This window comes from Hyalella azteca, unplaced genomic scaffold, assembly GCF_000764305.2.
Source record: "Hyalella azteca isolate HAZT.00-mixed unplaced genomic scaffold, Hazt_2.0.2 contig17652, whole genome shotgun sequence".
Classification (NCBI taxonomy): domain Eukaryota; kingdom Metazoa; phylum Arthropoda; class Malacostraca; order Amphipoda; family Hyalellidae; genus Hyalella; species Hyalella azteca.
The window spans coordinates 148,698-161,953 of record NW_025947428.1 but is presented as its reverse complement, the minus strand read 5'-3'; the positions used below and the strand labels follow the sequence as shown (position 1 = coordinate 161,953).

The 13,256-nt window shown below is 39.7% G+C and overlaps 2 protein-coding genes and 1 long non-coding RNA gene across 3 annotated transcripts in view; 2 read left to right on the top strand and 1 right to left on the bottom strand.

Moving 5' to 3' along the window:
* Window positions 1-6,635, bottom strand: part of LOC108672108 (neo-calmodulin-like) — a 30,724-nt gene extending 24,089 nt beyond the window's left edge. The window contains exons 1-2 of the mRNA XM_018159732.1: window positions 6,582-6,635; window positions 4,574-4,663 (exon numbers count right to left, since the gene is read on the bottom strand). Coding sequence (XP_018015221.1) covers window positions 4,574-4,643 — 70 coding nt within the window. The 5' untranslated portion in view covers window positions 4,644-4,663; window positions 6,582-6,635. The remainder of the gene's footprint in view (window positions 1-4,573; window positions 4,664-6,581) is intronic.
* A 332-nt stretch (window positions 6,636-6,967) lies between these two features.
* On the top strand, window positions 6,968-9,006 carry LOC108672102. Its single transcript, XR_001930873.2, has 3 exons — window positions 6,968-7,071; window positions 8,408-8,595; window positions 8,923-9,006. It is a non-coding gene; the product is annotated as an uncharacterized LOC108672102 (long non-coding RNA).
* Window positions 9,007-10,066: 1,060 nt separating this feature from the next.
* Window positions 10,067-13,071, top strand: LOC108672106 (cytochrome P450 3A24-like). The gene is made up of 5 exons (XM_018159729.2): window positions 10,067-10,744; window positions 11,139-11,354; window positions 11,692-11,752; window positions 12,188-12,378; window positions 12,769-13,071. The coding sequence occupies exons 1-5, from the start codon at window positions 10,090-10,092 to the stop codon at window positions 12,927-12,929; spliced, it is 1,284 nt and encodes a 427-aa protein (XP_018015218.1). The 5' UTR covers window positions 10,067-10,089; the 3' UTR covers window positions 12,930-13,071.
* The last annotated feature ends 185 nt before the right edge of the window (window positions 13,072-13,256 follow it).

Below are 13,256 nucleotides of genomic sequence, written 5' to 3'. Positions count from 1 at the left end.
AAATTAGATTTTTCGAAGACATTTTTTAGCTAAGGTCGCTTGGCAAGTCCTGACACCAGCCTGTTGAATGAATCTCCGTTAAAAAATACGCGTGACCAAGCAAAATGCAAACAAGGGAATATTCATACCGTTTATTTCAGTTTCGAATTCATTTCACTAGTAATTCTTGAAGCTGTGGCTTAATTTAAAATGCCTCTTCTACAGAGGGATTCTCATTCCGATATAGAATGGTTTCTTGTCAGAGACTATGCGAATGAAGACGTATTTCATGTTAGGCTATTACCGATTTTCCACTATAATGGCTACGCTGACAAATAACAGAGAAGCATTTCAAAACATACTAAATATTTTTCATTAAACTATGCAACGCTCGACTATAGTTGATGATATTGGGTCGTATAGAAGCAATAATTTCGCGTAGCGAACTGCTGATCCTGTGAGCTCCAAACAGAGAACTCCGTAATTGGATATTATATATGCTGTAAATGCTGTAATTTAAATTCGTAGACACCTAATTCGTAAGTGGAGATTTCATGTAGAGGAACATTGTGCTCGGGTGATTTAATGAGGCTTCCCAAAAATAATCTCAGGACTTTGCTGCACCACACATCGTTGGGACCTCATTTACTGTAAAGATTTAGCACAGGTGCATTTAGCTCAACTTTCCATTATTGCAGCTACTGGTGACTTGAGACAAACGTCACCGGTAAACAGTTCCTAGATACCTAGACAAACGTCACCGGAAAGTAGCTCCTAGATACCTAGACAAACGTCACCGGAAAGTAGCTCCTAGATACCTAGACAAAGTCACCGGAAAGTAGCTCCTAGATGCCTAGAAAAACGTCACCGATAAGTAGCTCCTAGATACCTAGACAAACATCACCAGTAAGCAGCTCCTAGATACCTAGGCAAACATCACCAGTAAGCAGCTCCTAGATACCTAGACAAACATCGCCGGTAAGCAGCTCCTAGATACCTAGACAAACATCACCGGTAGGCAGCTCCTAGATACCTAGACAAACATCACCGGTAGGCAGCTCCTAGATACCTAGACAAACGTCAGCAGTAAGCAGCTCCTAGATGCCTAGACAAACGTCACCGGTAAGCAGCTCCTAGATACCTAGACAAACATCACCAGTAAGCAGCTCCTAGATGCCTAGACAAACGTCACCGCTAGGCAGCTCCTACATACCTAGACAAACGTCACCGAAAAGCAGCTCCTAGATACCTAGACAAACGTCACCGGTAAGCAGCTCCTAGATACCTAGACCATATAGTCGCCGGTAAGCAGCTCCTAGATACCTAGACAAACGTCACCGAAAAGCAGCTCCTAGATACCTAGACAAACATCACCGGTAGGCAGCTCCTAGATACCTAGACAATCGTCTCCGTCGCCGCAATAAGCGCGTAGTTTGCGGCGCAGAGAAACTCGGCCGTCGAGCAGCGCGTGAAGAGCGCCATGCGTCATGCGGTAAACGCATTATTTGCCACACTTATTCCGGAGCCGCGGGAGCAAAACACTTTCTTGCCAACTCGAGACAAGCAATGCAAGAAGAAATATCAGCGAAAAATGGTTGAATTTAGCTTGGATGATTGCCTTATTGTGTGAGATATAATAGAGGAGGTAATTTACGGCAACCTGAATCATACAGTTTAAGAATGTGAAATAATTTAGTCAGAAGGAGGGATTCCATTAATTAATGACGATAAAATTATGTAAATAGAATATAATATTACTGTACATTTAGTATCAGAAGTACCTAGCATACAGACGGGCTGGTGAAATCCCCGATATGTGGCGCTTATAGGAAGCCGATGAGCCGAACTCTAAGAGACACGAGATACAGTCTCCTGATGTGTGGTGTATGGTAGATGCATGCATGGTGGCGTATGGTAGGTGTATGGTGGTGTATGGTAGATGTATGGTGGCATATGATCGATGTATCTTCATACCGTAAAGGTATGAAAAGGTATAACTTCTTAAAGTAAATAAACGTAAAGGTTTAACTTCGTGAAAATAGTTTGTAGAGTATCGACTGATAGATTACAAGCTATTCTGAAGACCTGAACTTAGGAGACCACCGAATACTAGCCAATAGAATAAAATATAGAGCTAAGCAATACGACGCTAGATGGCAGATCAATTGTATTCATTAACACGATATTTGTCGGCCGTAAAAATTAAGACGACGGCAGAAACGTTTCTTCGTTCAAGTGACGAAGGGCCAAACTATTAAGTAATTACAAACTATGTAATTGCCCCCCAGGATGTAGGACAAAATTGTGCGGCGAGGAGGTCGGAATTCTAATTACTTCTCCCATCATTACAATAAATGTAATATCTGTGCGTAATAATTGTTTTTCATTTCATTATCATAATTTTTTTGCGCATTTTCTCATTTATGGAAAAAAGGCGCTATTGTGCTCGCCATGTCCGTCCGTTCGTCTGTCCGTCTGTTTGTCTGTCCGTCAGTGACTTCACATTTTCGTCGACGAGAAAATTCGCTCTCTGCATGTCACTCACTGCAGTGAGTACTGAGTTATATTTTTCAATGATCACCGCAGGAGCATACCGGGATCCCGAGCAACGCTTTTTAAACGATACAAGGACAAACACGGCGCCAGAAATATGCTACATGGGCGCATACATTTGTTTGTATCTCATTTGCCACACTCATACACGCCAAGATACCGGAGACTTGTCGTCAGTGACTACGGGACGAATAATTATGCCAGACACGTCAACAGACAACCTTTTCAGGTCTAGTTTTGACTGCTAATGTTGTGATAAAAGGAAATGTTCATTGCAAGACTTCCCAAGTTTGAGCGGGATAGGACGATTGTGATGCCGTACGATGCTCAGAAGATACTGCAGTTCACTCCCCAGTGAAAAATTACAGACGCGGCAGCTTCTGATTTGGAATACCAGAAGCTGGGGCGACTCTAAATTTTGTTAGGGTCACGCGCGATCGATAGGATAAGGCAGACGTGCTGCTTTATTCACGTGAACACTTCAGGTACATATTTCAGTATCTATTAAACCATTCGTTTGTTTATATGATGAAACTGAGAAAATGGACAGAAACGTAACTAAAAGAAATAGAGGCAGAGAAATAACATGATAGGATGAAGCGTTGCGCAATTTTACAGGTATACTCTTCAATCAGTTCGTTAACAAAAACCTTGTAATTTAGTACGCACCAAAATCTAGCTTAATAATGGTGGCATTTACGCGTTAAAACCTTCTAGTTTAATAAGATATTTCTCAGTAGTTCTCTATAAATCGATGACACGATGTTATAAAAATCAAGAATTCATCGTCCGACCCCTAAGTTTGGCGATGAGTTATTATAGTATTTTATTATAATATTTAAGAAATATTTTAAGTTTGGCACGCGCTCAGGTGCCTTAAAAATATTACCCAAGTTGACGCTCAAAAATGACGGAACGTGCATTGTAGATTTACTTCCCCGCGCTCAAAAAAGTTGTAATATTATATTTATTTATTATTTATTATATTTATTACATTTAAAATTAATCTCGCAGAGACAAAGTAAGATGAGGTTCTTGTACATCACAAATTTAAAAAACAACTTCCACGTTCGGAAAATTAAATATTTAAAAAAATATTCTCTTATTTTTCTTATTCCTGCAGAATGCAAAATGGATCACGAAATTTCTTGGTTTCGTTTTACATTATGAAATTATTCAACACGATCACGACCTCACGGAATTATTTGGAAGCAGTATATTCTAACAAATAACACGAGACCCTTAGAATAAGGATGTACAATACGGGCAAAAATTGTGAAGATTTCAAGTGTGATGAAACCTATAATTGGATCGCATTATATAGTAGGGGCCTATTGAATGCGTTCAATTGTCATCTCGTAATAGCAGGAGAAATCAGACGCTGTCACTAACGTTCGCTGAAATTAAGTGAAGGATTTGAGGGATGTTGGNAGGGATGTTGGTGCGTGGAACAATTAGATGGAACGCGAAGGAAACGTTTCTTACGAAAATGTACACGTTACAAAGAATAGGACGTTCAGCAGCTACCTATGTAACGTGTGAGAATGAACTATAACTTTTAGGAATAAAATAGGGAAACTATGACGTTCATAGATCAATTATTGCGAATAGGGATAAACAACAGGTAAATAATGAATGCATGACGAGGAATTATTACTTGGAGGTATGAAGAGTAACGTCTAAAGCCAAATTATAACTTTAAGAGCTAAACTATAACATTTACATGAAAACGATGGGAAAAATGGACCTTCATATATTTTAGACCGTGTCCAAAAGAGTGAAATTTAAAATGATTCAACTGATGAGTTGGCCGCTGCACTTGGTCATTATTCACTATACATGTGGGAAAAGTAAAATGCAATAAGTATCATTAATTAGAGCCAAAAAAAAACATATATATTTATCGTCCTTCTTCTGGCTTATAAATGTCGTAAAACAATTCAGATATTAGAGGAAATAAATGTGTATAAAATAGTCTGTGTATTGATCGAACCAGGTAAGTTGGTTCCAGTGTTGACCGATTAAGGTAAATAGGTCTCACCTCTCTCTTGGGTCCTCGAGATCTTGCGGCGTGGCGCCAGCGGGTAAGATTTGGTCTCCTCAAGAGGCATGGCGGGCGGCGCTGTCACTGCTGTGGTCGAGAGTAGGGTTCATTATTACACCTTCAAAAATAATAAAACTTCATAAGATAATATCGATAATATTGGGAAACATTGACCAAGTATTAACTATGAGGAAATAGGGAAGAGATACGAGGACAGAGTACGAAGCCTGATCACGGACAAGTGTTCCGACAGTTCACTACGTATCAGAGTAAACACACTCTTGTTGTGTAACGTGGATACAAGGTAAGGTAACACGAATAAACGACAAAACGGATATACGGAAAAACGGCAAGACAGATAAGCGGCAACACGGATACACGGTAACACTGATGCAAGACCATCCGGCAACAGCAGTACCACAGAAACACGGGGTGAATGAATTTTTCACAATTGATCAAAAACTGACCAATAACGCATGCAAATAGTTATTTTCTTTTAATTTTAGAGCCAATAGTCTAGAAAATTTCATTGCGTTTTGATACAATAACGGATTAATCAAAAATAGGTTGACACGGTAATGAAGCAGTGTTGTCGAGCGGTGTATCAGACACTTTCAGACAGACACATCACGAGCGCGATCATTTACAACTCACAAAAAAAAATCCAGAGTTGAATGACCAATAACTGCACTGAAAATTTCACATTTATCCTGCTATAAACCAAATAATTTAGTTTTCAAACGACATGGTCAACAAACGAAAAAAAGTGATGTGAACGATGTGATTTTTATCTGAATGTTTTGAATTATAAATGTATAGTATCTTTGCAAACATGCCAGTGATGCCAAAACATTAATTTCACGAGCAGCATTCACGGTCGATTAATATAAATAATTTAAACTCATGAATGAACTGTACTCATAGCGGCAAACAGAGGATCGTTAAATTAAGTTACAATTTCAATTTGCATAATTTAGATACGGAGTAGCATTTAAGAATTGCTCCTAAATTAAAAAAAGTCAAACGTCCAAAACGTGAGAATTGACCAGAAAAAATAGGAGATGCAGTTCACCCTTTAGACTACAGAACATCAAACGTCCTCATATCTTATCAGGAAGATGATAACCGCTCTTATCACCCAAGGTAACAAATGTTTCACGTCTGAAAACCTTCCGCATTTAAATTTCTGCGTAATTTAGATACAATTAAACAACGCAAATAATCACATCATTGTTACGCACTTATTTCATTTCGCACCTGGACCTGGTACACACGATGTTTCCTATTGATGAATAACCAAATCAAACATCATTACACATTTAACACACATCAAAATACCATTACGCATCTTTAATTGATCAATCCATGTAAAAAAAATTATCGATAAAAGGACTCGCACCATGAATTACTAAAGTTTCGTTAACGACATTCAGATACGAGGGAACCATGGTTGACCTAAAAACTAATATATATCATTGCAAAATGGAGTCAATATTGATAACTTTAACTATGAAGTTACTCTTGATACGATTAATAAGAAGAATTCGAGGTATTGCGATCGTGTGTTATACAGTGAGAGGGCGAGTTGATTGCCATTCTAGAAAATATAGAAAAAAATCAAGGAAAACAAAAACATTAGTTCATACAAATTTTGCTTAGAAGAAAATCCCAACAAAAAATATCAGATAATGTTCCGATATAAAAAATAGGCAAATTTCAGTGTTAATTTAAAATCTAAGGCAGCTTGGAACGATGGTTTATATAAGCCGTCACATTTAAGAACATCATACTGATGAGTGTGCAGAAACTTAAAATCGGCTTAGCGTCTTATAAGTACGAACTTCATTTCCAATGAAAAAGGTGAGAATTTTAATAATTCATTTATAGTTAGTAGAAATACTTTGATGATGAACAGAGTTCTGACTCGTCAATACAATTTTAAGTGAACATTCAAATGGGACAAAAATATCCAAACGACAATTTATACCGCCAGGGTAAATCTTACCTGTGTAATAAACGGAGAGCGAAAAATTAGAGTACCTTCCACTACAACGTCTACTCGCACACTGAGCTTTGCTGATTCTCCACAGCTGGAGCAAAGTCGCCATTCAGGACTCAGGCTGGACGCTACGGACCTCGGAATCAGCAAACGTCCACCACCACCCAAAACTCTGCATAGTCATCTAGCAACTCATGCAGCAAGTTGGACATTGTCATTGAATATCCTAATTTATTGAAGAGCATTAAGTCATTTACACAAACCTTTTAATACGCACTTTAGATATTGCAAAAGTTTTAGCTGAAATCCAAGACAGAAAACTGGTGATAAGATAATCAGTAGAGGGAACTTAGATTGCGTATTCTTTTCGTCGGTGTGCGTGTGGCGTGTGATTGGAGGTGACACTTTAGTTGCGTGTTCCTCTTGAACGGAGGAGAGCCAGCTAGTGTGCTTAACCCTGATTTATACGTAGAAGGTCGACGGCAGGCCGATGCAGGTAGGAGGAGGTATTCTTAAGTTGTCGATTTTTGTTAGGACCAGCGTGTAAGAAACCCCTTTATAGTTACAATATATATTCAAATTAAATGATCAGACGAAAGTGCTGAGTGTTAGCATGGGCTACTGCATGCATGACTGCGATGCGCACGCTTTTTTTTCTTCAATTCAATTGGTAACAGACAATGATATAAAAATTACATGAAATTATATTATATAAAATTCCTACATATTTTTTCTCTTTATATCAGTCTCGTCTCCATAGGGCTTAAAATTAAGGATTGTTAAATTCAATTATTCTTGTTTCAACAAAATCTATCGTATGATTTATGAATGAAAATTGGAGCCATCAAATTTCACAATCAAAATTTTTTTTCTGAACAGGGTGCCCAGATCAGTGAGCGAAATACGCCACCTTTACTAGTTTTTTTACAGGTGGAGTGTCAAAAAATGTTTGAGTTATTAGTTAATGAAGCGATTTAAAAAAAACCGTTACGTGAAAAATTTGTTGGAAAATTTGACACGTTTTTTATGCCTAATAAAATAACAATCTTTACCTTTGATCTCAGATTATATTAACATAACATACATGGTCTATAAACTGCTCGCTTTTCGTCTTGCGTATGTTTCGTTTTATGTTGAGCGAGCGTTTTTAATTAACTGCTAAGCCAAGCGGCGCTCTGTGAACATTCCAACGACATTCGCCCCCTTACACGAGTTGTAGGATTCTCTTACAAGGTTCGTGTTCTCGTCGAAATGAACAATCTGCGATGAATGGTTTTTAGAAACTTTGATTAACGAACTATTGTTTTGAAGCTTCAATGCCGTGTGCCTGATTCAAGGCATCCCATAAATCCCGAATCGGCGCCAAGAAAATGACTGATAGACATATCCTTAATTCGGCAACATTTTCATTTGATGCCCCGATATCGCTGTTACCCACCGTCAATTCTCCTCTACCGAAGCGCAAACCCCGGGCTAGTCTTCCTCAGCTTCTTATCTGCTCAATGGCCGATAATGGCAATGATAATGTAATATCACGATAATGACATGACAATGCTTCATGATATGCATGCTCTATTCTTCTCGTTGATTTTACCTCGCATAAGATATTGTTGAGCCTTCATGACTTTCATGTACTCTCTCATGCCTCATTGTACACCACATGATAAGATGATGCTGCACGCGACAGTCAGGCAAGTTTATAGAAGCACTGGAGGATTTTAATGAAAATTGTTTCAGACAGAATTTAAACCGTTCTTTTCTTATTTTAGTGTTCAAACCACTGTTTAGTCATTAAAAGCAAACTATGATATTTAAGGTATTTTTTAATGCAGGTTCAGCCATGATTGGAGTGACGTTCGCGGTAATTTTGATCGCCCTCACCGCCCTATGGCTTCACAGTCGTCGCCGTCATGGCTACTGGCGCAACTTAGGCATCTACTCGCCGCCCTCTCAGTTCCTTGCTGGGCATTTCTTCTATTTCCTCTCCAGCAAAGTTAGGAGACACCAACTTGTCGACAAGGTGAGGACATTTGGCGCTCCGTATTTCTTTCCGTGATGAAGATCTTAGCATTGTGCACTTGTTTTTAAATATTATGATTGCCGAGCAATAAACCTTCAAGTCCAAAGGCCGTTAGTTGATAATAAAAATAATAGCACGTTGATTTTAAAATATTGTGCTGGAGCATCAGATCAGTTTGATATTCTGCATTCGTAGTAAAATCCAACAGTTGATTGTAACAGGCCACATCAGGCCTACTCTTCAGCGCCGACATTACTATGTTATGTAACCAAAGCCGTCAAAAATCCATTTCAAATTATGCATTTTGTGCATTGATATTTCTTACAGGCTTACAAGGAACACAAACACGAAGGAATGATCGGCTTGTACGACTGGCTGACGCCCTCACTCACAGTTCTGTCACCGAGCCTCGTCCAATCTAAGGTGAGGACATTTGACGCTCCGTATTTCTTTCCGCTCCATATTTCTTCTATTTCTTCTCCAGCAAAGTTAGGAGACACCAACTTGTCGACAAGGCGAGGGCATTTGACGCTAAGTATTTCTTTCCGTGATGAAGATACTAGCATTGCGGACTTGTTTTTACATCTTATGATTGCCGAGCAATCAACCTTCAAGTCTACAGGTCGTTGGTTGATACTAAAATAATACCACGTTGATTTTTAAAATATTGTGCTGAAGCATCCGATCACTTTGAAATTCAGGGATTAACGACAATGATAATGTCGACAATGATAATCTTCTGACATTTGATTGTAACTAAAACCGACGAAATTTTACATCAAATTATGCCTTTTGTGCATTGATATTTCTTGCAGGCTTACAAGGAACACAAACACGAAGGAATGATCGGCTTGTACGACTGGCTGACGCCCTCACTCACAGTTCTGTCACCGAGCCTCGTCCAATCTGAACTTGCAGAAGCAAATAAGAGATGCCTAATATTTTGAATGGAATCATACAATCTATTGAATCTAATATATCTATATTTTATGGAAATGAGATTAAAATTTAAAAACTTTGATTGACCAATCCTTATCCAACATCTTTAATATCTACCGTCAACCGGGGCTACTCGGGACGATTTTGAATGTTTTTCATTCATAAGTTCTTACCATGAAACATTTCATAAACAAGTTCAGGCTCATTGCAAAGCTCTTTGCAAGGGCTATCGCATGGCTTCTCCAAAAATATACCATATGCTATTTGTAAGGTGCCAGAAGCAAAAAAAAGAGTGTCTCGAGTAGCCCCGTCGAACGAGGCTACTCGGGACCAGAGCTGGGCAGCGCTACTTGGAAATGTAGCGGCGTTACCGCTACCGCTACATGCTCTAAATGTAGCGGGCGCTACCGCTACCGCTACACCCACTATATTATAACGGGCGCTACCGCTACCGCTACAGTAAAATGTAGCGCGCTACATTAGCCGCTACAATGGCCAAAATTATTGGAAATCTCTAAATATTTTCAGGCTTACAAGGAACACAAACACGAAGGAATGATCGGCTTGTACGACTGGCTGACGCCCTCACTCACAGTTCTGTCACCGAGCCTCGTCCAATCCGTGCTCATTAAAGACTTCGATCATTTTGTTGACAGACGTACGTTTCATTTTAACGATGAAATTCTGGATGAGATGCTAACGACCGTAACGGGAAACCATTGGAAAGGAATTCGGTCAGTCTTGACTCCCACGTTCACGTCAGGCAAAATGAAAAACATGTTCCACTTGGTGGCAGAGAAGGCAGACCAACTCGTGAAGGCCTGTCGCGACCAGAGAGATCATTTGTCTCGGATCACGATGCCTTCGCTCTTTGGGAGCTTCGCCATGGATGTCATTGGATCATGCGCATTTGGCATGGAGATAAATTCGTTGAAAAACGAAAACTCGGCTTTCGTAGATAATGCCAGGGCGTTGTTCAAAACGAGTAAAACGAGGATGGCACGATTTCTCATTATGGTGCTTTTCCCGAAGCTTGCCAAACGGCTCGGCGTCAACTTGTCAACTCCCCAGATCAACTCCTTGGCAGCATCCCTGAGACAGACCATCGCCGCACGGCAGGGGAGTCCCAAGCGAGGGGACTTCGTTGACTTAATGCTGGAGGCAAGGGATTCTAATGACGAACAAAACCTGGCACGACCGCATAAATATAGTAAGTGAATTGATATTTATTCTAACCGTCTCCATACACTAATTAGGTACCATACCAATTTTGCTCAAAGAAAAAAGGAATTGCATTTACTTTTAATATAATCTTCAATTTTTTAAGTGTTAATCTGCGCTTAGCTGCCTCCAGCGTACACTCACACACGGATTTCGATAGTCCTACGTGACTGATGATTTGACTTACAGACTTCCAACAACGAACGTAACTGCGAGAGGTGACCTCATGCAGCTTGATCTCCAGACATTAAGGACCATTAAAGACACGGTTAATGTATTGTTCAAATCATTTCCTCAATTGTGAGCGATCTTTCTCAGCTGCGAACTCGTGTCTGTTATAGAAAGTTTGAACACTGCATTTAATCTGGGGTTTCAAATTACAGAACTGTCGGATAACTCGATCGTGGCTCAGTCCCTGTTGTTCATCGTGGCAGGCTACGACACCACATCGAACTCGTTGACAACAGCAGTGCACTGCCTTGCCAAGTACACGAGTTGCCAACAAAAAGTCAGGACCGAGCTCGCCGCTTTAGGGACCGCAGAAGACATCACGTACCAAGACATCATGGAGGCACCCTATCTAGATGCATTCGTGGCAGGTTAGTAGCAATAAGTTGAGTTCAAGGATAATCTTTTGATTAAAAAGAATACTCAAATATTAGTGTTAATTTTCTTGATGTGCTGGCGCCGCACTTCAGATATTGCCTGACAAAACATTATTATTAATTATTAGTATAATCACAAACTAGTTGACCTCCTGAACTGCCTGTACCTGTCATGATGGGATAATTCAAGATTAATTATTATCACTTGCTTGTAATCAAACGTTTGTATTATGAGATTCAAATACAGTCATTTAAATTACTTGATAAGCTCTTTTTCGAACGTTTGCATAATGAAATAATAAAATCATAAACATTGCGGTATTGTTCGCAGAAGCCCTCCGTCTGTTTCCACCGACCACCTTCACCGAGCGGCGCTGCACTAAGACCTACACGTCAGTATCAATTTGTCCAATAAAAATCAGGATAAATCTCAGCTAGCAAAATCCCTACAATAATCATCACATTACGTTTATGTTCTCACACGCTCAAGATAATTTGGGTAGCCTGAAGTCTAAATAATGAAATCATTAACTGTAATGAAATTTGATTATGTTAGTTTCTATTAGGCTTTGTACGTGCGAGAAATTCCAGGAATTACCTTTAGCATATAAAATGTAATTCAAGCATAGAGACCCCCTACAATTAAAAATTTGTTTTATTTTATAATCGATAATGATAGGTTCGTCTGATTAAATCTAAAATTTTTGGCAGCCGCTTGTTTCATCAGCGGATGTTAGGATGACGTGTAGTAAGTTGACCTAAACATTTACATAAACCCTTCTCATTCAAACAATCACTATTTAGTTTATTCTTGTAACTATTTGCAGAATCCCAGGAAGCTCTATCACCGTGCCCGAGGGGATGATGGTGTCGGTACCAATCTGGTCCCTGCACCGCGATGAGGAATACTACCCTGACCCGGAGCAGTTCAAGCCCGAGCGATTTCTGTCCGGCAACAAGGAAAAGATTCCATCCGGGGCCTACCTGCCGTTTGGGATGGGTCCTAGGATGTGCATCGGTGAGTAAGGTCATTGATAGTTGCTTTCGTTGTCCCTGGTCACCTACCCAGAGAAAATTTACAGAAGCGGCAGCTTCTGATTTGGATTACCAGAAGCTGGGGCGATTCTAAATATTGTTAGGGTAGGATAGTAATGACATACTCTTCAGCAACTGTTCAGCTTCTCCGACGGCCAAGTGTCGAAGGAATATCGCTTGTTAACTAATAATTGAGACGTAAATTACACTTACAAGGTCAACATACCCAAATCAGACTTTTAATTTTGTCAGGACTTAAGAATTAAAATACTAGTTTGGTGTTCAAATAAGTAAAAGAGACAATTATTACAGAAATAGTTGATGAAAAAGCAACAGAAAAAACAAAACAGCTAATTGCAGCACATGTTTCCAGCTCAGAGATTTGCGCTGATGGGAATCAAGTTGGCAATCGCAAAGATCGTTCTCAACTTCCAGCTGGACATCGCCGAGGGATTCGAAGAAATAAAATACAAGATGTCCCCGGGAACGCAGAGGCCTGAAGAGAACATGATGGTCGTCATGAAGGCCTTGTGAGCCGTGAATGATCTTCTCGTACGTCCTCGTTCCGCGTCGATTTGAATTCGCGTGACATATTAAATATCCAAGCAAAAGAATTATAAATTACGACGGGATTCACGACTGTGTCTACCCTGCACAAGTAAATTTTTAAACCTTGCGTTTCGCGTTAATTTTAATTCAAGATTTACACACAAAAATGGTCGGAGTGAGAGGGTGAGAAGAAAAACTTGATCGCCTGTGTGCCACATCTCTCTTGCCGCAACATCATCGCTCACTGAACAGTCACCTCGGATGATACTTATTACTCGGAGTGTCAACTACAACAGTGCAACTCACATTACA